General features: G+C 43.9%; 1 protein-coding gene across 1 annotated transcript in view; it reads right to left on the minus strand.

The window, feature by feature from the left end:
* LOC117871808 (centrosomal protein of 192 kDa-like) overlaps window positions 1-24,068 on the minus strand; it is a 205,750-nt gene that overhangs the window by 83,480 nt on the left and 98,202 nt on the right. Inside the window, exons 30-37 of the mRNA XM_034759567.1 lie at window positions 11,628-12,537; window positions 8,430-8,578; window positions 7,283-7,513; window positions 4,128-4,253; window positions 3,539-3,682; window positions 2,879-2,942; window positions 2,386-2,525; window positions 2,186-2,278 (exon numbers count right to left, since the gene is read on the minus strand). Coding sequence (XP_034615458.1) covers window positions 2,186-2,278; window positions 2,386-2,525; window positions 2,879-2,942; window positions 3,539-3,682; window positions 4,128-4,253; window positions 7,283-7,513; window positions 8,430-8,578; window positions 11,628-12,537 — 1,857 coding nt within the window. The remainder of the gene's footprint in view (window positions 1-2,185; window positions 2,279-2,385; window positions 2,526-2,878; window positions 2,943-3,538; window positions 3,683-4,127; window positions 4,254-7,282; window positions 7,514-8,429; window positions 8,579-11,627; window positions 12,538-24,068) is intronic.

Below are 24,068 nucleotides of genomic sequence, written 5' to 3' on the forward strand. Positions count from 1 at the left end.
TCTACAACTCACATGAAGGTAGCCATCTCTCGCTATAACAATACCTTGAAATATTCAAGTATTTTTGTGTTAGTGTACATAAACTGAAAAAAATAGTACACCTCTACCCCAATATAACAAATTTGGATATAACGCGGTAAAGCAGCGCTCCAGTGGGGCGGGGCTGCACGCACCGGCGGATCAAAGCAAGTTCGATATAACGCAGTTTCACCTATAATGTGGTAAGATTTTTTGGCTCCAGAGGACAGCGTTATATCGGGGTAGAGGTGTAATGTGTTCAAGATAGCCATTCCTCCCCTTTCTTTCAGAGAGGAGATCTAGGACATCTACCACAAACACTTATGTTGTTTTTTTGGTTTTGTTTTTTTTAATTCTCTCTCTTCCATGTCACTCATTCTGCCTCTATATCAAATCAATATTCCATTGCCTAATTGCCTATTGCTTCTATTCTCTTTTAGATCAACATCCCCATTCCCTTATTCTTTCATATACATCCCATACTAGGTGGTTCAACTCTTAGCTTGCTCTAGTATTACTGTTTTTTCTTTCCTGAATCCACTTGTGTTCTGCCCTTATGTTTTCTCCCCAAGCTCTCTTCTCCAATGAGATATCCACTGCACATTAACTAGTCATCCAAATAACTCTCCAATAAAGCTATTATCCCTTGTACTTGAGATAGAGAAAACTTAAGTGATTTGATCAAAGCCATAAGGAAGTCAATATTTGAGTATGAATTAGAATGAAGGAAACCTTTGTTCAATCAAACATTTACTCCACACTGTCTCATGCAACTACTGTAGATAACCTACCGTCTACACTGAGAGCTATACTGTGTGCTGAGCAAAAAAAGCAGACACTTGGAGAAACTAACTGGGGAAGAAACTTAAAGCATAGTCTGAGTGGTGTGATGGGGTGTATCAACCCCAGACTGGGCAAACAGGAGTTCATCACTCACTGTGGGCCCAAATGGCCATGACCTTCAACATTGCTGCACATGCTTCTGGTGGAGAGAGCGGATAAAAGGAAGCAGCTCACTCCAATCTGGGCTGGCTGAGGAGGAGGAGGAGGGACATGCACTGCCGACTCCTTCTGAAGTACCATTGGATCTCTTGACTGCAAAGGGGGGTATCCCTGACTACACTATGGGAGATCCCCCATTAACGGAGGCAAACAGATGCCAAGCCACAGCCTATGGAGAACAAGCCTGCAGGAGACTCAAGGGTTGGAAGTGACACAGGGAACGCATTGGGAGCTGCCACTTGACCCTTAATAAGTTGATCATTGGCTTCTTAGCGCCCTGGGTTGGAACCCAATGGAGTAGGGTGAGACCAGGTTGCCCTGCCCTTATCTCATCCTGCACTTGCCACTACGCATTATTGTCAGGGATCGCTGATATAAGTACACCTCTACCCCAATATAATGCTGTCCTCGGGAGCCAAAAAAATCTTACCGCGTTATAGGTGAAACCATGTTATATTGAACTTGCTTTGATCTACCGGAGTGCGCAGCCGCCCCCCCAGAGCACTGCTTTACCGCGTTATATCCAAATTCGTGTTATATCAGGTTGCGTTATATCGAAGAAGCGGTGTAGTTTGTTTGCTCTGCCTCGCCCGAGGGCCAAAACCCCAGACTGTTATTATCAGCCCCAGTCAGGAGGCTAAGAGCTACAGATTGTTCATTTGCTCCACTCCAACCAGAGGGCCGGAGTCCCTGGTTATGGCTGTCTGGCCCAGCTCAGAGTCCTGACGATTGTGTGATGCAGTGTATCAACCTTGCATTGGACACACAGAGCCTCTGTGACAAGTGGTACTACCTACAGCTACAAACTCACAAAATTAGCTATTTAATACTGACATACTCACAAGCCAAGCATACTCAATTATAAAAGTGACTGCATAGCCTATGACTTTCAGGGAACAAAAACCACAGCAATAAACTTCCAACCCTAGTGACTGATTTAATTTTCAAGGCGTCTCTTCTAATAAAGCGTCAGGAAACTTTACTTAAAAAAATAATATGGAGGATACCCTTGCCAGTTACAGTCACCCCCAAAAAGCCAGAGGGAAAAACCAGACTGCAAGGTTTGTGGGGCTTCCAGAGGTCAGCTCTAATTTCAATGCAATGTGGGCAGCACAAAACCAATGATTATAAGACTACTATTTAGAAAATTAAGATGTCTCCCTACCTTAATTTTTAAATAGACTTCAATATTTCCAGCATTCTTTAAAGGCAGTTGCTGCTTGGCTGAAGAACCCACACTAGCAGACAGACAGATGGCCTTAAAAAAAAAAAACAGGGCGGTTGTATTTTACAGCAAAGAATACAGAACCACCAACAGCAAAGAAGCTAAAAGTTACTAAATTTATAAAAAAAATTGTAGAATACCTGTAAGTCCTTCGGCGCATGTATCCTAGCTGTTCCAGCTCTTGCTCTGAGGGGAATACTTTTTATCACACTAGTAGGCCCTGGACTGTCAACCTCTACATCAACTCTTGCTAAGAACTCATCTGCTGGACCCAAGATATCTAGAAGGATTTTAAATTCAACAAAAGAGTCAAACATTTTTTACCTGCAAAATTCTTAAAGTTTGATGCCTGAACTATAACCAACTTGAAGCTCAATATTTTATTTTGAAGTGGTTATTATGGTAATGGGGGCCTTAAATTACTTAAGATATAACTGTACTTTTATTTTGGGTATTATTTAATTTCAAGTATTAAAACTGATCTGTCAATGCCAGGATGGACGTACGCAGGTTAGGGCACCAGAGCAAAAAAGTTACTGAAATGTTTTATCTGCATTAGTGACTCATCCTTTTAGTCCTAAAGCAAACTTGTAATACACAAAAGTAGTTAAAATGGAAGTCAAACTACTATACCTGAAAGAGAGATTTGTTTCTTTGGTGCGTGGAACAGGACCCACACTACTAAGATTTCAGGATCCTGAAAAAAGGAATATATTTGATACTTTACACACATCTACTGAAAATTTCAACTTTTAAACTGTCCAATAGATAGTGTGAACAAGACATTCATTATATTGAAGATTTAGATGTCTAGACTCAAATCTGGAAAAGCAGTGTTTCTAATACAAAACAACCAAAGAGCGTTTTACTATGAACGCTCCTTTTATAGGTTACAAAAAATAGTTTCTTAGTTAAAGTGAGCTAATATACAGAGAAGCTATCCAGGTTTCCCTTAGTATACCTGAAGTGTAAGAGGGAATTAAACAGTAAAGTAAAACCTCTGAATAATCTTGAATCTACTTTCTTGGAAAATCCCAATAGTTTGATTTTTAGTTAGTATTTTAAATTATGACGATAAAAGTCACCTACACTCTCCACCACCCAAAAACACTCTTACAGTTAAACTACTGCCTGATCACTCCCACTACCAGAAAACCAAAATGAACTCAAAACAAGAAAACAATATTGATCACATCACTACCCTTCATACAGTTAGTGTGGATTCAGTTATCTGTAACTAGAATCATTTTAAAGGAACAATTGCAAAAACTAATATTGTTATGAGATACTTACTTGTCCATCATAACTTGCGTGTATCACATGGTTCACAACTGATGGAGCTGCTAGCTGAGAGATTGCATCAGTCTGAGGTGAACATTCAATAAAAGTATTAACTGGTTCCTTGGAAAATGTGAAGCAACGCCACGCTACAGCATTCTGTCATAATGAAACCGCTTTTTAAAAATAAAATATTAAGATCCATATTTTCAAAAGTAATATATAGACATGGAAGTTTTGAGGATACTTCTCTAGGTATGGGTATAGCCTTTGAGGCGGTCACAGAATTGATAATTCAAAATTATCCTTTTGTGGAAACATATCCTAGCAATACAGCAAAGCTGCCATAACAGATACATATAAAATATGCTTCTCCCATGACAAGTTCATCCCTATCAACATTGATTACTAGAATTACTGTTACAGATAAATTTATTCCATCACTGGAGATTTTTAAGAGCAGATTAGAAAACACCTGTCAGGGATGGTCTAGTTAATACTTAGTCCTGTCATGAGTGCAGGGGACCGGACTAGATGACCTCTCGAGGTCCCTTCTAGTCCTCTGATTCCACCTTTAAATATATATAAAACTTAATGTACTTACTGCTTTGATAATAAGTCTGATGGGCACAGAAGCATGGGTCTTGTTGATTAGTTTTAGTGGAAGAGCCTTCCAACTGCCAGATGATAGGTCACCAAAATCTAGACCATCTGTCTTTCCTGTTTCCACCTGATATTAGACATAAATTTGAGGGAAGGACCATGCTTTTCCACATATTGCCTCTCTTTCCCTGCACCCAGCAATACAGTGCAGTTCCCCTGCTGTCAGAAGTGGAAGAAGGGAGAAGCTGGCTTTGACACCAACAAGCAGCACCATCCAATTGAATGTCTCCCACACTTTGAGCCTGAATCTATTTCTATGAGATAGGCAGGATAAAGTAAGCACACAAGGCCAGCAGAAGAGGAACAGGCTGGGTATCAGGACATAGGAATTTAACAGCAGCATTGTAAAAGCAGCTCAGTAAAAATGCAGAATTCACAAAAATCCATATTTCAAAGCTCACAGAGAACACAAACCTGATGTTTAATTTTAGAAGTGTGTTTTGTTTGATATAAACACTTCATGAAATCAGCTTAATTAATCAAAAACTTTGTATTATCCTTTCTTCAAGGTTCATTTAATTTACAGTTGAGATCTCAGGAGGACAGTTTGAGGGAAGAAACAAAAATTGAACCTTCTGAGAACTACCCTAAGAATGTTTGTTCATAAGCTGCTAAAAAGATTTTTAAATAGGAACAAAAGGATATGTATAATGTTTACATACTGGTAATATCAAGAACTGAACCAAAATTACATGCTGCACTGAGGTACTCACAGAAGAGCAAATTTTGATTTTTGACTAACTTGTTAATGTACACTTAAATTTCAAATAACTACCCATTAATGATCTTAAAACCTTTATTTCAATAAAGAGATGCTATCAATCTTTGAGAGGCTGAAGAGATATGTAAGAAATAATTGCTATTTCAACAGAATTCCTTAGAGTCATTCTGTGCAGCTCAGATCATGGTAAAAAAAGTCTTCCAAATCAGCAGGTGCAGACAGGATAAAGAAAAGCTCTCTTATGAATGAGACTGACAATGCTCACATTTGTGAATATTTTGAAAAATACTACCTTGGAAATGAAACAGTGATTAAACATGTACCCCATCTTGATGAAATAGGCAGAATGTTTATTTATTCACCCTGGTTAAGCAAATAGACATGAATGACGCAGATATTGGAGAATCTCTCAAGAGTTCAAAGAGAACATGACAGGATGATTTAAGAACTAGAATGACTAGAATGCATAGACCAAAGGAGACCAGAGTGTACACTTTGCAAGATAAGTCACTTCTGAATGAGGACTCAGAACATAAAGCTCTGCACTTGGACCCTCAGCCTTAATCCATATAATCCTGTAAAACAAGAATCTTAAATGTGGTATTTGAATCTATACACCAGATTCTGAAAGTTACCAAGAATCAAATATGCAGATTTAGACTTCCTACCTATGAGCACAGTAAAAACCTACTCAACCTTTTTCCACATAAGCAAAAAGATAATTCTTGAGTGAGCATAAGTGATTGCTATCTGTTGATGACATAAAAAGGTATAGCCGGGGAGGATGGGAAGACAGGAAAGGAAAAGTTTGTATTGGTAGAGATTTGGCATTTCCAGCAAACCAAGGCCTTTATGGGTATTTAGGGTTATCACAGGATGATTCTATTCAGACTATCTTTGAAGGCAAACAAAGGAAGTCAAAGTCAAGGAGAGAATCAGAGGTTTTTCAGGGGCCAGCAAAGTCTGCAGGTTGGCTCTCACTCTCACCCCATCCTCTCTACATTTTACTTGAAAGCTTTTATTCACTTCAAAGTTCCCCACTGCAGAAAGGCAGGAGAGTGCTGAAGTTGTGTCTTTCACTTTTTCCAGATGCTACTAGCCACAGCTCAGCTGCTTATATCCTGGATTTCAAAACCTCAGCAGAAAAGTTGGCTCAGAGAAACATAAAACAGATCTTTGCTTACAAAGTGCTAAACAAGCCTCTGTAACTATCTCCTGCTCTTTGGTTCCTGATTAATATATGACAGTGATGACAGTGTTTGGCTTCTCCTTGGTTTAAGATGCAAGTTGTATACTAATAATTGACTCCTAGTCAGCAGTAGAGCATTCTCCTGATCAGCATACTTTTGCCACTTTGTGGTTTCAATGAAATTGTACCCCAAGCAACAAATTAGTCATGACTACCCTCCAATCTGAGTGATGGTGGCAACCAAAAACTATTCCTGGTGACAAACTTATCTTGCAAGCGACAGGTGAGGAAAAGAGAACTACTAACTACAGAGACAGGCAAGAGAGCTTAGAGCAGCATGACTAACATGCAAGTATACAAAGCTGGAGCAGCTGTATTTGAAAGCATGCCTGTTGCATTAGGACTGGAATCACAGAACCAGAAACATCATCCATTTTGTGACAGTTTAACTGGGTCAAGGAACTGACTTGTTCTCTCAAATTCACAAAGGCTCCAACAGAAACTCTTCAGTGACAGCATAGACCCAAGGACAGACTGATCAGCTCCTGAGACAGCAAGAATTTGCCACAATTGAGACTCTGGAATAGGTTTTTCTGTTTTCATATCCAGGCTTGCCTCCTTGTTTTAACCAGCATTAACAGACAGGAATGAATGGTTAGATCAAGAGTTTTCTTCAGGAGTTAGTAGAAATCACCCATCATCTTGATGAAGGGTAAAGGGGCCCAGGTTGGGGAAGAGCATATGAGCATCCACAGCACAGGAATGGCTCACACACACACAGCTGGCCAAAAAAACCCAATCTCACAAACACGGAGTATTTGCAACAGAAGGAGGATCCCTGTGGACAATTACTCAAAGAAGAAAACTTATTTATTCCTCATATTTTAGCCACCCAATTATTAAGACTGAATGAAATGAGAAGCTATGCACCATACCTTAGCATAGACAAAATGCTAATTACTCATGAAGCAGAAGTCTCCAATGCCCCATACAGGGGCCCTTCTGCAAATGAATTTTGCTAAGTATCTTGTGTTAAAGTTTGTACTTCTGGTACATTGCCATTTACATGAAGTATTCTCATCTCCTTTCGAAATAAAGTAATCTTGAGCTCTCCAAATAGTTTAAGTATTTAGAAAAAGCAAACACATAAGAATATATCTGTTCAATATAACAAACTGCTTCTTACCTCGAGATTAGGATTTTCAGCAACTGCTGTCAAAACTACCCTAGTTGCCAAAGCTTCTGCCTGAACTATTGTCTCAGCATCTGCAGAAACTGGCCAAGATGAAATACTGAAGACACACTGGAAGATTCCAGGATGACAAGGTAAGAAAAGTATTTTCAGCTCTTCTGTAGAATGAGGTCCTATGATGGTTTTGTTCTTGAACACTAGACATTGACATTTCAGAGGATCCATCTAAAAAAATAAGCCTTATTAGTTTCTGCAAAAGTAAAAAAAGGCAAAGTATTCCACCCTTAAGACTTACCTCTACCCACAAAGGTAAGTAACAATGGCTCAGTAGGTGGTCAACTGGTACTTGTTGATCATGTTTTTGCTTAATGGTTTTAATGTTACCTTCTCCTGCCCCTTTCCCCGTGTGTCTGTCTCATCCAACTGTTGCATCGTTTGAATTTTATATTCTCAGTTTTTGGAAAAATCCCTCTCCCAGTTTGTACAGCATCAAGATCACTGGCCTGCTCAGATCCTATAGCTTATTGTAATATACATAAGACTGTATAGAACAAGTAGAATAAGGAATGTTTTACATCCTAAGCTTCCTGTAACATGAATATATTTGTGTTTGTTCTCCACTATTCCTATAGACATTGTATATGAAGAACTAGTTTTACAAAATGAAGAAATATACCTTACACTGTTCCAGAACAGAGTACACAAGAAGAGTAAGCTGCTACATAAAACTCAACATAAATAGTTTTTACCAGTTCTGGTTTCAAATGTTAGAGCAGTACTAAGTATAAGCCAGCTTGATAGGTAGATGTTTGCACCACCTGCCATGCAGGGATTTAAGATGGGATCATGAGTTCATAGCTGATAAGAAGCTACCAGTGTAGTAGAGGCTACATGCTACAATGCTGAGAGAAGGGGGAAAAAAAATAAGCACCAATTGGTCTGGAAGCAGCCAACTAGAGAACTTTTTCCTACTGGAATTTGTGTCATAATAGCAGGAATGGAGTTTAAGTTTTTGATGGATTAAAACTGCAGGAGGGGACGAGTTTAGAAAGAATTTAAGAATTCATAGGACTCTATAGTCATTGTCCCTAGCACTTGAAACATTGTACTGTACACTAAAAACTACAAAGAAAAAGCTTACCTTTTCTCCATTAATTGAAATACTGAAAATTCCAATGCTGACCTGCAACCATCTTTCAGTTGGATTAAAAATACCAAGACTAGTTTGTGATGCAATTCCTACACAACAAGCATTGGCGAACTTCAGCTCTTCTGGTACTCTCACATGTCCTAGGAAAGAAAACCATCTCTATTAATAACCAATATCTATATATTTACAAATATACGCATCTACAATTGCTATCATGAGCACCCTGATAAAGGTAGCTAAACCATGACCAATTTGATAGTCTGGAGTTAAATAGTTCATAACCTGGCTTGACAAATACACCCTCATTCCAAACATTACTAACACTGCTCTGAGATTTCCTGGGAATATTTCCTCATGAACTTGAGGATTTTAGTTAAGTGTTCAAGATTCTAGTGTCCTTAAAAATGAGGATGTTTAAGGAAAGTGTGCCAAATGCAGTTACTAAAGCCAACCAAAAAAAACAACCACCAACAACCACGCAGTACTGACTGAACTGTACGCAGCTTAAGGTTTCACATCAAATGGAATAGTAGCTGAGGGGATCATTATGTACAACTTACAGGAAATGAGGTGTTTTTGTAAGCATCCAGCACCACAATACTGATTAGGCTCATTTACTGTACTTAAAGTGATAACTTATTACAAAACTGACTGCCGACTTTAGGTTTCTACTCTTTAAACTAAGTTCTAGAACAGGAGTTGGCAACCTTTGGCCCGCGGCTCACCAACGTAAGCACCCTGGTGGGCCGGGCCGGTTTGTTTACCTGCCGCGTTTTCCAGGTTCGGCCGATCGCGGCTCCCACTGGCCGCAGTTCGCTGCTCCGGGCCAATGGGGACGGTGAACTGCAGCCAGTGGGAGCCGCGATTGGCCGAACCTGCGGACGCGGCAGGTAAACAAACCGGCCCGGCCTGCCAGGGTGCTTACCCTGGCGAGCCGTGTGCCAGAGGTTGCCAACCCCTGTTCTAGAACACTACATAAATTACACACTGATGTGTGTCATTAAATTGAAAAACCTCTCCTATTAGACTGGAACACTAAAGCTGTTTAAGAGTTCAGTAGATTTGAAATTGTTTGAAAATCACCAGTTTTTCGCATGCCTGCAATAACCATAATTTTATTTTAGGGCTGCCTTAGTTTCTAAATTCAAGCATGTATTTCAGCTATCTATCCTTATTCTCCCACTCTTAAAAGGGAAATTAAATTAAATGAGCACCATTAATGTAACATGAAGGTAGAGATCTGTACTAAGACCAGTATAAATGAATTAATTGCATGGGGAAAGGGAGTGACTAGGGAGATCTTAAAACTTGCGAAGGACAAAACTTAGGTGAGCCAATTCCCTAGCAGAGGTGGAATACCTTTAGAAGAGTCTCACAATGCCAGGAATCTGAAACAGAACACCTACACTTAGTGCATCAGCCTAAGATTTACATAATGGACTTCGAAAGGAATGGACTGAACTAGTCATATCAATGGCCAGTAGGTTTAATTAACTATTCAGGAAGGTGACCAAGGCATTGTGAACAAGCTCAATTAAGAGACAGTAACTCCTCGCTTAATGTTGTAATTGTGTTCCTGAAAAATGCTACTTTAAGCGAAATGATGTTAAGCAAATCTAATTTCCCCATAAGAATTAATGTAAATGGGAGGGGTTAGGTTCCAGGGAATTTTTTTTTGCCAAAGACAGACAGACAGACAGACAGTATAAGCTGTGTACGTATATACACACACACACACAATAAGTTCTAAATAAACAATTTAATACTGTACACAGCAATGATGATTGTGAAGTTTGGTTGAGGTGGTGAAGTCAGAGGGTGGGATATCTCCCAGACAATGCCTTGGTGCTAAATGATGAACTAGCACTCAGCTGAGCCCTCCACGTTAACACATTGTTGTTAATGTAGCCCTACACTCTACAAGGCAGCACAAATGGAGGGAGGGGAGACAGCATGGCAGAGAGAGATAGACACTGTGTGAGAGAGAGGGGGAGAGGTACATTGCCCCTTTAAATATGCTGACACCACTCTAAGTACATTGCCTTTTTAAGTAGATCAGCAAGTTGAGACAGCAGCTGCTGCCAGCAAGCTCCCTCCATCCTGGGCCCTGTCCCCCTCCCGTCCTCCTCCCCCCCACTCTGTGGAGATGGGGGTAAAGGAGCAGGAGGGAGGAGAACACCCTGACATTAGCACCCCTCTTTCCCCGCCCCTTGCACAGCAAGCAGGAGGCTCCCGAGAGCAGCTCCAAGGCAGAGGGCAGGAGCAGCACACGGCAGTGGGGGGAGGGACAGCTGAACTGCCTGGCAATTAATAGCTTGCTGGGCAGCTGCTACACAGGGAACTTAGGGGAGCGGGGAGCTTCCTGTCCACCCTGGTTCCAAGCCCCCACCAGCTAGCTCCAACAGGCTGCTCTTTCTGCAAGCAGCGGACAAAGCAGGCAGATGCCAAACAATGTTATAAGGAAGCACTGCGCAACTTTAAACGAACATGTTCTCTAATTGATCAGCAACGTAACAGAGACAAAGGTATGCAAAAGCGAAGGTATGCAGAAGGTATGCAAAAGCGAAGTCAGGAGCTCCCATTTCCTGCTCTCAATAGGAAACGAGAAAAGTACAGTGAAGGACAAAAAAGGTTTTTTTTCTCCAGAAAGGGAAGTCAGGACTTAATTATTTTTTGCTTGAGGGAGAGGAAAGTATTTGGCTGAGCAAGACAGCAAGTGAGGGTGAAACCAAGGGCTGCAGCACTTTTAGTGTCCTGTGGGAGTAGAACAGGATGCAGAGTCTTGGATTTTAGGTGGAGTGTGACTTACCATCTCCTACTCACTCAACTGGAAACAGGAAGAACTGCAGTGCAGGTTTCTACCATGCTGTCACCACTCACGTTCCCTAAAGAGCCTACCAAATCCTCTACAAAGAAGAATGCCAGGACCTACTACTTCTAATAACCAAAATAGTATCTTAGAGACTGATACTATTTAAGTAAATATTGATTTAACACAAAATTTAAATAAAGATAAAAAGAATAAAACCAGTGTATATGAAACAAGCCAGATGACAGCTGCATCTGTATATCAATGAAACAGTTTCTATTTCTTGAGGTAAATTAAGTTTATGATTTACCATTTAAACTGTTTTGATCAGTAACAGTATTTTAAACAAAATTATGACGTTTAGAAAAGAATCAACTTACCAAACCCAGAAGGCTCCCACCGTTTACTTCCATTAGGGCCAGCAGATTGCCCATTATACGATTCTGTACTTAAAATATTCGGGTTCCAGGAACCAGAGTGTGGATTACAAAGTGAAGATGTACCCAACAATCCAGGCCCAACACTTGGACCTAAAGGAATTCCTACCGTAACTGAATTCTGAACATGTCCTGCTGGGATGCTAGAAAAAGGAAGTCCAGGTGGAAGACAACAACCGGTGCAGCTGCCACCATACTGAGACAAAGCAACATTTCCACTTGATTGCATGTTTCCCAGGTATTGTTGAGCAAATGCTGTTGTTGCAAGTGAACGTCCAGTAAGTAGCGTGGGAATTGCAGAAGACACTGTCTGAGTCTCAGAGGCAGATCCATGGGATTTGAAGCTTGAAATAGGAATATACTGTTCACCACACGTGTTTTGATTTAATGGAATATAAACACCTAATGCACTGTATGTGGGTACCATATTTAAAGAGGATAATCCTGGTTTCTTTGTTTTGTTCGTATGATCCTGCCAAGCTACAGGTGTATCGACATTAACAGATAATGGCTGAAGGACACATGACTTGCTTGGTAAAGCTGGATTAACATGTCCCATTTCGTTCTGACTGGGTGTTGTGTTTGGAAGACTAGATGTAAACTCATTTTCACTTCTTGGCAAACACTCTCTGGACAATTTATGGTTCGGTACTGAATCTTCAAGTTTGTTGCTAGGACCTGTAGACTCACTTGCTTCTGGTTTCTCATTCACGTTCTTCTGACTAGTGTTTAGTGATGTTCCTCTTCTATTTCTTTGCCATGAGAAGTCTTTGGGTTTTTCAGTAGTCTGTTCTACTAATGGAGTTGGACTGGATCGAATTATTGTTGTGCTCAACTCACTAGCATTATTACTCTAGAACAGAAGTTGTTAAATATCACACATTAATATTACAAGTTATAGGTAGGCTTGGAAGGATGAGATTTATCAGTAAAGGTCAGTAAATGTCAATTTCACTGTACATAAAAGGATGAAAAAAATATTTTCATCCCTAATCAAAAGTTACAGATAGAAAAAGAAAGAAAAATGCTGTTTGAGAACTATAGTATAAGGATATTTACTTTGTATATTTTGACATATGATGTTGACACTGTTGTAACAGTTATAAAGTTCTGAATTTTTGAATATCAACATCTACCGTCATTAAATAATTGTCTGACCTCCTCACCATAATTTCCTGCCACTATGAAAACTTAATAGATAAAATTTGAGGGGAAGTGGGAAAGCTTAAAATAATCATTAATATTATATATCAAAATTATAGAAAGTAAACACTGAATTCTGCCTAACCTAATTATAGGAAAAATATTAGCGTTTACATTGGTACATACCAAAAAGTGGAACAGGAATCTTTGGAAGTATCTACAGGGCCACTTGACATAATAAAGTTTAATCAAATTTCTGGAAGTTCCCTTTCTTCTAGTAATAAGGTCCACAGATAAATTACAGTAGGTGCCTCCAACTGCCTGGAACTTGGGGAGAGAACTAGACCTGTAAGTTGCTGAGGAATGCCCCACTTCCTCAAGTTCCCACCAGTTAAGTTTGCTTCCATGGCAAGTGTAACTCCATCCCACTTTCCTAAAGTACATATTGTGCTAACCGCATTTCTAAATAAATAAATTAAAAATAAATAAACCCAAGTTTCTTCTACTACAGAGCAAAGGATAGGTTCCCCTAACTAAATAAACCTGAATCTTTAAAAGTCAGTTTTTTATCTGACTCTGGATGATCACTTTTCAGAGTGGTAGCCCTGTTAGTCTGTATCAGCAAAAACAACGAGGAGTCCTTGTGTCACCTTAGAGACTAACAAATTTATTTGAGCATAAGCTTTCGTGGGCTAAAACCCACTTCATCAGATACATGGAATGAAAGATACAGTAAGCAGTGTGTGTGTGTATATATATATACACACACATACACATATATACACACACACACATATACACACACATACACATATATACACACACACATATACACACACATACACATATATTACAGCACATGAAAAGATGGGAGTTGTCTTACCAAGTGGGGGGGGGTCAGTGCTAATGAGGCCACTTCAATTCAGGTGTAAGTGGCCTATTCTCAACAGTTGACAAGAAGGGGTGAATATTCAAGTTTTCTGTCTAGAAAGCTTGGATAAAGTTTTCCTCTTATCCATCACAGTGGAATTTTCATAGAAGTGCTACTCCAGGGTGTAAAACAGGATTATTCTTTAAATATGGACATCCACAAATGAAGTAAATTGTATCCCATCTTACCTTTACTAGGAACTATAGCATAAAGATGTCTGCCAAAACATGGCATTGGACAAAGATTGGATAACAAATTTGTTTTACTGATGAACTTACATACTGATGGCAATGTGGCCATGTAGGAGATCTCATTAAGGGATGCATTACTTTTCTGTCCATGAAATTCAGCGCTTTTAAGGATTGGGCTGTGATGCTGGACAGAATAAATATTTTTTGAATTTTGTGACCAAAAAAGTTTACTTTGGGAATCAGTAGTATGTTGCTGAGATAATTACTTCTCTGAATTTAAAGGTACAATTCTGGGTTTCTTCAGAAAAAGCTCCTGAATTTGAAAACTTACCTAACTGGAAGTACCAACTATTGGGAAAGTTACTTAAAAAGAACAAGTTCTGCAGGAGTTCAGTTTAAATAGAGCTTTAAGTATGAGTAAGGTGCCAATATTGTGGTTTATGACCTTCTAAGACTGGAATCAAGGTAATCGCCTACAGAAGTTTTAATGTTGCAATTGCAGAGGACTTTTTTCCTGAACATGACACTGCAGAGACTTCTGTGTTGTGCTTCCTGGACTGAGCAGATGTATACATGCCCATTGACTTCAGTTACCCTGGAGTTCTTTAAGCTATGAAGTTTATCCTCCAAGAGGAAAAGAGGGATGACCGTTCAAGTAGCAGGTCCTGCACTGTCTGCTGAACCTTTTGGGGCAACCACACAGTTTGCAGCCATGGGCACTTGCACAGTGTGACGGTAGAGGCCATGGTCCTAGCAGCTGAATCACATTCTCGCCACCAGCTTCCCTTCATCTACCAGTGAAAGGTACTCCTGCTTAGCATCCTCAAGCAATTTGTATTTACATTTTAGAACATATGAAGAAGTGAGGTTCTTACCCACAAAAGTTTATGCCCCCAATACTTCTGTTAGTCTTAAAGGTGCCACAGGACCCTCTGTTGCTTTTTACATTTTAGAATAACATCCTAGATATTAAAGTCATACAGCCCTAATAAAGCCTGCTGACTGGCAATTCTAAACTGTAATCCTGCCATAGAATACATTTTTCTACCAAACAAGTCTAGCTTTTTTGTCCCTTGACTTAGGGGTAGATACCTGTTGGCAAGAGAGACAACTAGTGACCCTGGAGGAGGGTGGGAATAAAAGTACTCAAAACCCATGAGGGCACATAATACCTATACTCTGCTTGCTCAGATATGGGAGGGAGCAAGGAGGGATTTACCAGAGAGCCTTGGTAAGTTCTCAAATTGCCTCACTAATTGGCACCACCACCCAAGGCCAGAATATCAACAAGGTGGCATGAAGATTCCTTAACCAACTCTACCTGAATGTCCAAGGCGAAGGCTACTCTTTTTAAGAGTACCTGGTGAGCCCTGTAGTCATCAATAGGGGATGAAGACACCCCTGAGAAAACTGCTTCATCTGGATAGGTGGAAGATTAAGCCAGCACAGATTGAGGCTGCGCCTTCTGTTAGCTGTCCTGCTGACTGCTCCTGAATACATTCTTCCAGGTTGGTATTTGACTCTATACCAATGATCAGGAGAGGCTCAACGAGCTGACTCCCCACATCTAGCAAAGAATACAATTGAGCTAGGGAAGATCTGGAAATGGGGGGAAACCTATATGGGTTCCAAAAGACCACTTAAAGGGCACTGGATCCCAACGTCTTGCAGCCCACATATCCATGCCAGCATCAATCGCAGGGTCTCACAAGTACCCCAGGAGATGAGGCCGAGGATGGGAATGGCAAGACACTCTGCAGCTGGGAAACCTAAGAGCCAACCTCTGAGTCAAAAGAAAAGTCGCCTTTTCCTCTCTGTGGAGGGGCCACTCCAGTCAGTGCTGGGTATCAGTGCCGAGAGTCCGGGGGAAGAGCGAAGAGAGGCTATCACTGCTGACTTCCCACTCAATGGTACTAAAAGATGAGAGTTCCAGGACATAGGAGGTTGATTCTGTGTTGGGAACCGCACTGAGAAGGCTGGCGCTGCGTGGATTACCAGTACCATAGGAGCAATCACCTGCACCACCAAGGACATCAGAACTGAAGCTCAGCAAATCCTTTGCAGCTTGAAGTGCCTCTGGCATAGACTATACCAGAATAGCCTCTGACCAGGGCACAAGAGACGTCCGTGGGGCCAGTACCTATGGAAGTCTGCTTTGGGCCCCGGACTAGACAGTGCCTGCCCTGGCACAGAGTCAGCTTCACTGATGGAGAAGTGCTTTGATTTTGACTGCACTCTATTCAACACACTGTTCCCATTCTTGGCAGACTTAGGGAACAGAGAGCTGCCTCTTCCAGCTGTGTCCTTAGAAGCCTTCTGCTTTTCCTGGGCATCAGTGAAGAAGAGCGGTGCAAGAACTCAGTCAGCATCAGAGGTGCACTTCTCAGAGATGCTGAAGTGCTCAGTACCCTCTACAAACAAAAAGGCTCTGAAGGTGGTCTCGGAGCAGCCTCCATCAAAATAAACTTAAGCCTGGCCTCATGATTCTTCTTGGTCGTAGGCTTAACATCCTTGGAAATTTGGCACCAATCCCCACCATGAAACTCATCCAACCTCTTCAAACAACTAGAGTGTGGGTTGCTCACAGGCCTGAGCTTTGAGCATGCTAGGCAGCTTGGTGACCAACGCATTCCTCGGTACTGATAACAGAACCCCAAACTTGGGGAACTGAGGAAAAACTAACAAACAGATATTAAATTAACTCAACAAACACTAACCCTAATAACTATACAAATATGTAACTACATATAACAAAAGACATCTTGAGAGCACTTGCTAAAGCAAGACCAGTAGGTTCCAACAACGGTCACAGGCAGTAAGAAAGAAGTGATGGGTGTCGGGGCAGCTTTGCCTTTTATAACTGCATGCAGAGGCATTCACAGCAGAGGTTGCTTGAGCTGCACCAATGGGTACTGGTAAGGGAAAAATTTTCAACAACTGTTCTCAGGGTTCACACACACCAAGAGTGGAATGCACACGTGCAATCACTAAAAGAATTGCAAGTAGCCTTTTTTCCAATTACACCAAAAGCCTATTAAATTCTCTAATGAAGTACTAAGAACTGGGAATTGATTTGCCTGGATTCTGCTCTCAATGAGCAGAGCCCCATATACTTGCATGAAAAGGATTTGTATTCCACTATGTCAGAAAGAAGCCCTCATGCCATTTTTTTAAGTTAGATTTTTAAGTTGAAAATGATCCAATCTGAAACACTGTTCAGTCACATTCCTATTACTGTGAAAGCACTTGTGGTGTCAAATAACACCTCGTAGTTTCTCTTGTGTCTGTCTGATGTCACCTGATAGCTTTTATGCCAAGTGAAAGTAGATTTAGGCAAGGCCTGTCCAGATTGGACTCCCTGTGAAAGGCCTGTAAAGTGAGTGGACGACTCCTTCAGGTAAAAAAAGTCTCCTCCAGTTGGAAACACTGTGTCCCGGGCCACCAAGAAAGATCGCTACATGTCTCCTAGTGACCGCTGGTTGAATTTTGATTTGTACACACTGAGGAACCTTATAAAATGGAGACCAGTAGGGCTAGAAAACAATAAACGGTAAGCTAAAAGGTCTTACTGCCTGCTTCCACATCTGGGCTCTCATCATTGCACAGCCAGCTGTTGGAAATGAGGTGGTGATGATGGCAAGACACAGCAACTTGTAGCAACTGATGGGGACAAGAGCAGCTGGGGACGATACACTTGTACTTTCCTAGTCTTAGATGTGGCAGGAAATCCTGATGCCTCTATTATGGTCTTGTCTCATGGTCCTTAGGAAGCTATACATAGGCGCTGTTTGTCCATGGAAGTCACAAACTTCTGTTTCACAGCATTCAGGGCCTCCTTTGGGTCTCAAGAATGGATTCCCCAATATTTTGCCCCCCTTTAGTGCAGGGCTCCATATAGGTTTGCTTCCTTTGGAGCCCCCATCTTGGAATATGAGTGGGGACCTCCGAGAGTCTTGTGACAGAGGTATCAGCAAGTAGATAGCTGGACCCAAAAATCCCTTACTGTACTTTCTGGTGCTGGCAGTGCTCGTGCTGCGTCCACTGTCATCCACCACAGCCTGATAAAAGAGGGGAGGAGGCAGTTGAGCTTTGCAATCAGGAGCATGACTGCTGGTGTGGGCTTTAGGGATTTTGGAAGTCTTCCATCTGGTGTGCTGCCTTTTGGCATCAGTGTCTTCAAAGATGGGGTGGAGGCGCTGCTTGCATTGAAGTTGGCTTTTCTAACCCTGCCTAGCTCCTTTCTTGGCCAGGAGACAGGGCTAGAGTGACCCTGCCTAGACTAGGCTTTAAATGGAAACTATATTTTGCCCACAGAGAAGGCCAAGCTTCAATGAGACACTTGATAAGAAGGGGAAGAACAAGTGGACACTTCGCTCTCACTCTGAAGCAGCACCAGCTAGGGAAGGACCTGAAAAGAGAGAACTGAACAAAGAGGAAAAGCTTCCTAAGAGCCAAGTAGAGACCTGGGACATGACTACAAATTAGCCAAATTGTTAGTCAGAAATTTGAAGTCAACGGCTGGCATTTATCAGAAAAGCTCTGTAGCCAAGAGGATTAGATAAGCCTGCCTTGGAGACAAATAAAAGCAGCAAAAATTTCAGGAGGTGAGACATTCCTCTGATGCTTGTGACTGGCTCTGCTCCCAAGTTGTAAACAGGGTGAAGTACCCGTTGTTAAAACAACAAGAGACTCCTTGTTGTTTTTGTAGATACAGACTAACACGGCTACCCCGTGATATTTGATACCCATTGTTACATATCTGTGGACCTTAGCATGATGAACGCTAGATAAAAACTCAAAATTACAACCAAGATCAATAGTTCTCACAACACAGTGTAGACTGAATACTTTGATACTTTCAGGAGTCTAGAAGGGGAGGACTAAAATAGACCATATTTTGTTGGGGGCAGTCATTTGAAAAGTATCCTTGCCCACAGACAAGAGGAGCTGATTTTACCAAACAGTGGTTTAAGGAGTAGAATTATGGAAACACATGGAAGAGAGTTTACATTTAAGACAAAAATAATCTAACATAAATCAAAACTCTGCTATGAAACACTGCCACTGCATCATTTTCTCATCCTCTAGTGCACACATACTGAAGCACAAAGACTCAAGAAATGAGAAACTGTATCAAAGCTAACCTGCAAATGGGGAAGAGTGTGTTTTGCCTTTATAACTCATAAAAAGATATGATTTTATGTTTTGTTTTTATTTTTAAAAAGCTGTTTAATGTTTGTTTTTTAAAGTTTAAAAAAAGGAGAATTTTCTTGTAGTTTTGATCGATTTTTTCAAAGGATCGGAAAACTATAGTTGGAGCATCCTCAGTCCTCAACTGAAAAAGAAGGTGCGTTAAATCTCTGAACTTCTCTTCTACTGGTATATCTACACTACAATCAAGGACCAGCAGCCTGGTCACAGCTGGCCCAGATCAGCTGAGAGAGGCTCCTGGTGGCTATAAAATTACAGTGTAGATCTTCAGGTTCAAGCTGGAGTCTGGGCTCTGGAGACCCCACAAGGGGGTAGGGTTTCAGAGCCCAGGCTCCAGCCCGAGCCCAAATGTCTACACTGCAATTTTATAGCCCCGCAGCCTGAGCCACACAAGTCTGAGTCGGCTGACCTGGGCTCCGAGACTCAGTGTCATGGGTTTACCGCAGTGTAGACCTACCCAAAGTGTTTGTAAGAGTTTGAATTAAATAGATACTAGCAAAAAAAGACTGTTACCTTTTCTGTAACTGATGTTCTTCAAGATGTGTTGCTCATGTCTATTCCACAATAGGTGTGCATGCTCGCCACGTGCACCGGTGCCGGAAGTTTTTCCCCTAGTAGTACCCGTAGGGTACTCAAACCTCAAACCCTGCAGTGGGGACATGAGCTAAAAAGGCAGCCGACAATGCCTGCACCCTAGTCGAATGTACCCTCACAACTGACGGCGCGGGGGATACCCGCCAAGTCGTAACAGGTACGGATGCACGAGGTGATCCAATTGGAGAGCCACTGAGTGGAGATCAGCCAACCCCTCATGTATTCGGTCGAGGCGATGAACAGCTGCGAAGACTTCCTGAACGGCTTAGTCCACTCCAGGTAAAAGGCCAGAGCCCGTCTCACATCCAGCATGAGGCAGGAAAATGTTCTGACCCATATGGTAGGCGGAGACCACCTTCGTGAGGAATGATGGGGCGGAGCTGGACCTTATCCTTATGGAACACCATGTACGGGGGCTCGGAGGTCAGGGCCCTGAGTTCCAAGACCCATCTAGTAGACGTGATAGCCACCAGGAAGGCTACCTTCCATGAGAGGTGCAACCAGGAGCATGTAGCTAATGGCTTGAAGGGGGGGGACCCGTCAATCGGGCCAACACCAAGTTCAGGTCCCACTGCGGGACTGGGGGCCTAACATATGGGAAGAGACGATCCAATCTCTTAAGGAATTAGCCAGTCATAGCATGGGAGAAAATTGTGTGCCCCTGCACCAGTGGGTGGAAGGTGGATATGGCCACCAAGTGCACCCTGACGGAGGAGGGCGCCAGGCCTTGGGCTCTAAGATACAGGAGATAGTCTAAAATGAGCTGGATCGGGGCAGCCACAGGGGAAATGCCCCGGTCAGCTGCCCATCAGGAAAACCAAGACCCCTTTTTGCCAAGTAGGCTTGACGCATGGAGGGTCGCTTGTTTTCCAAGAGGACATGCTGAACCTCCTCCAAGCACGTCCTTTCCTCTCAGCCTAACCATTGAGAAGCCACGCTGTGAGGTAGAATGCCGCTAGGTTGGGGTGGAGGAGGCAGCCCTGGGAGACAGGTCCGGGAGGGACAGCAACAGCCACGGCGGGGCGACCGCCAGGCTCGTTAGGATCCCGTACCAATGCTGCGCGGGCCATGCCAGGGCAATCAGGAGGACCCAGGCCCTGTCCGTCTATCTTTTCCAGGACCTTGACGATCAGCAGGATCCGGGGGAAGGCATAGGGAAACTGGCCTGACCAGGATAGGAGGAAGGCATCGGAGGTAGCACCCATTCCCAGCCCTCCTCCCAAAGCAGAACCAGGGATACTGGTCGCGAACAGGTCCACCTTGGAAAAGTCTGTGCACCACCTCCGGGTGTAGAGACCACTCGTGCTGAGAGAAGAAGCCTTGGGTCAGGTGATCCACCTGCGAGTTCCGGGCGCCCAGTAGGTGGTAGGCCTGCAGGCAAATATGATGGGCTATATAGAATTCCCACAGCCTGAAGGCTTCCTGGCAGAGGAGTGGGCCCCGCCTTACTTGTTGATGTAAAATATCGAGGCCATGTTGTTCGTGAGAACCCTGACCACTCTGCCCTCCAGATGCGAGTGGAAGGCGACGCACATGAGCCAGACCGCCATGAGTTCCTTGACGTTTATATTCAGGGCAAGGTCCTGCACAGACCACAGATCTTGGGTCTGAATGTCCCCCACATGGGCTCCCCACCCCAGGTCCGAAGCATCGGACACCAGGTCCACCAACTGGGGCCTGCCCCTGAACGGGACCCCGCGGAGGACCACCATTGTAGGGAAGCAATCATCTGCTCGGGCACAGTGAAGACCTTGTCCATCCTGTCTCTGGCCTGGGAGAACACTAAGGCCAAGCAGAACTGGAGGGGCTTCATCCTGAGTCTGGCGTGGCGAACCACATATGTGCACGCCGACATGTGACCCAGGAGTTAGAGAGACACTCTGGCTGTCATCACTGGAAACCTTGTGACTGTGTCAATGAGCCCTTTCAGGGTCTCAAACCTGCCCAGTGGGAGGGAGGCCCTGGCTGACGTGGCATCCAGGACTGTCCCAATAAACTATGCGCTGTACCGGGACTAACGTGGACTTGGTGTCGTTCATCAACAGGCCCAGGGTAGCGGACGTGGACAGAAGGAGCACTACATGATCCCGCACCTGCAACTGGAGCTGCCCTTGACCAGCCAGTCATCCAGATAGGGGAAGATCTGGACCCCAGTACGTCTGAGGTAGGCCACAACCACAGACATGCACTTTGTGAATACCCTGGGAGCAGTGGACAGGCCAAACAGGAGGACTGGAAATTGGTAGTGTTCCTGCCCAACCGTGAAATGGAAGAAGCACCTCTGCCCCTTGAATACATGGATGTGGAAGTATGTGTCCTGCAGATCGAGGGTGGCATACCAGTCCCCGGGATCCAGGGAGGGGATGATGGAGGCCAGAGAGACCACGGGGAACTTGAACTTTACCATGTACTGGTTCAGACCTCACAGGTCCAGGATGGGCCTGATCCCCCCTTTGGCCTTCGGGATAAGGAAATAGCGGAAGTAGTACCCCTTGTGTTTAAACTCCGCTGGCACCACTTCCACCGCTCCTCAGCCAAGGAGCTGCTCCACCTCCTGCTCAAGCAGGGCCTTGTGAGAGGGTGGTTGGGCGGGGTAGAGGTAAACTGGAGAGCGTAACCCCAGGAGATGGTGTTGAGGACCCATCGCGACAACTCCGGTAGAAAAGCACACAACCGGTTGGAGAAGGGAAGCTTTACTGTGGGTGGATCCCTGATGTGAACTGGTAAGTCACCCCCGGGCGTCCCGTCAAAACCGTCGCTTCCCCACCTGTTTGCCCTTGGTGGGCAGACCGTGACTGCTTTTGCGGGCGTTTCTTATAATCCCGTGACTTTTTTACAAGGGGGTTCATATTTAGAGTGGGTGGCCTGAGTGGGAGTCTGCTGCGGCTTAAACTTAGGTCTAGCCGGAGCTGGAACATGGAGGCCAAGTGTCTTAAGCATAGTGCAGGAATTTTTCAGGCCAGGCAGCTTTATGTCTATTTGTTCCGCAAACGGAGCCTCGCCATCAAACGGCAGGTCCTGCAAGGAGTTCTGCACCTCACTGGACAGTCTAGACAGCAGGAGCCACTACATCCTCCTCATGGACACCACAGAGCCATGGACCATGCAGCCATATCTGCCACATCTGATGCTGCCTGCAGGCTTGCCCTGGCAGCTGCTGTACCCTCCTCCACCAGAGCTTTGAACTCCTTCTTGTCACGGTCCTGGAGGAAATTCTTGAATTTGGGAAGAGAGCCCCATAAATTGAACTTATACTGACCCAGGAGAGCCTGATGCTTCACCATCCTTAACCGGAAACTCAAGGATGAATAAACGTTTCTCCCAAATTAGTGCAGCTTCCTTGAGTCTTTATTTTTCGGATTAGGGGCTGGTTGGCCCTACCGTTCCCTGTGATTGACCATCTCTACTACCAGGGAGTTGGGGGCAGGGTAGGTGTACAAGTATTCATGTCCTTTGGCAGGCACAAAGTACTTCCGTTCAGCCCTCTTAGAGATGGGGGGCAAGGAAGCTGGGGTTTGCCATAAAGCATTTGAAATTTTTGCCACCCCTTCTTGGAGTGGGAGAGCCACCCTGCCCGGCACCGAGGCGGATAGGATGTTGAAGAGGGATTCCGAGGGCTCCTCCACCTCCTCAGCCTGAAGGCTGAGGCTTGATGCCACCCTTTTCAATAGTTCCTGGTGGGCTTTAGGAGGAGGGACCGTAATCGCCTCATCAGGGGAGGGTGAGGAGGCAGGCGCGGTACTTTGCGTGTCTACAGATACCAGAGGACTCACCACTTGGTCGCCCTTCAGGCACGGCACTGAAGATGCACGTCCCACCGACTCCATTCTCGGAGGCTGGGACAGGGAGGCCAACGGCGAGCCCCCACCAGGGGCTGAGTTGGGGGCCACGGGACACATTGGTACCACTGTGCCGGCCACAGAGCCCAGTGCCATTGCACCTGCTGTGGCACCGGGGGAGCAGGCTGTTCAGCCTGACCGGCCTGTCCCATCAATCGATGACTATGAAGGGAGGCCGGGCTGGTGTACGACCTGCCGCTGTCCCTGGACCGGGAGGAGCGGCGGTGTCGGGAAGTGTACCAACCACGAGACCATGATCCCGACGTGGAGGAACGGTACTGCCAGTAGCAGCTGCTCAGTGATCGGCTCCAGCGGGCAGATCCGCAACTGCGAGGCACCGGCAATCAACACCCAGAACTGAACCAGCGGTGCCATGGCGGGATCCAGAAGCGAGACGACCAACGGGAATGGCGTTGACGTTCGTGTTGCGACAGCTACGGTAACCCCTCGGAGACAAAGCCCTTCAGTGTCATCT

This window comes from Trachemys scripta, chromosome 2, assembly GCF_013100865.1.
Source record: "Trachemys scripta elegans isolate TJP31775 chromosome 2, CAS_Tse_1.0, whole genome shotgun sequence".
Taxonomy (NCBI): Eukaryota; Metazoa; Chordata; order Testudines; family Emydidae; genus Trachemys; species Trachemys scripta.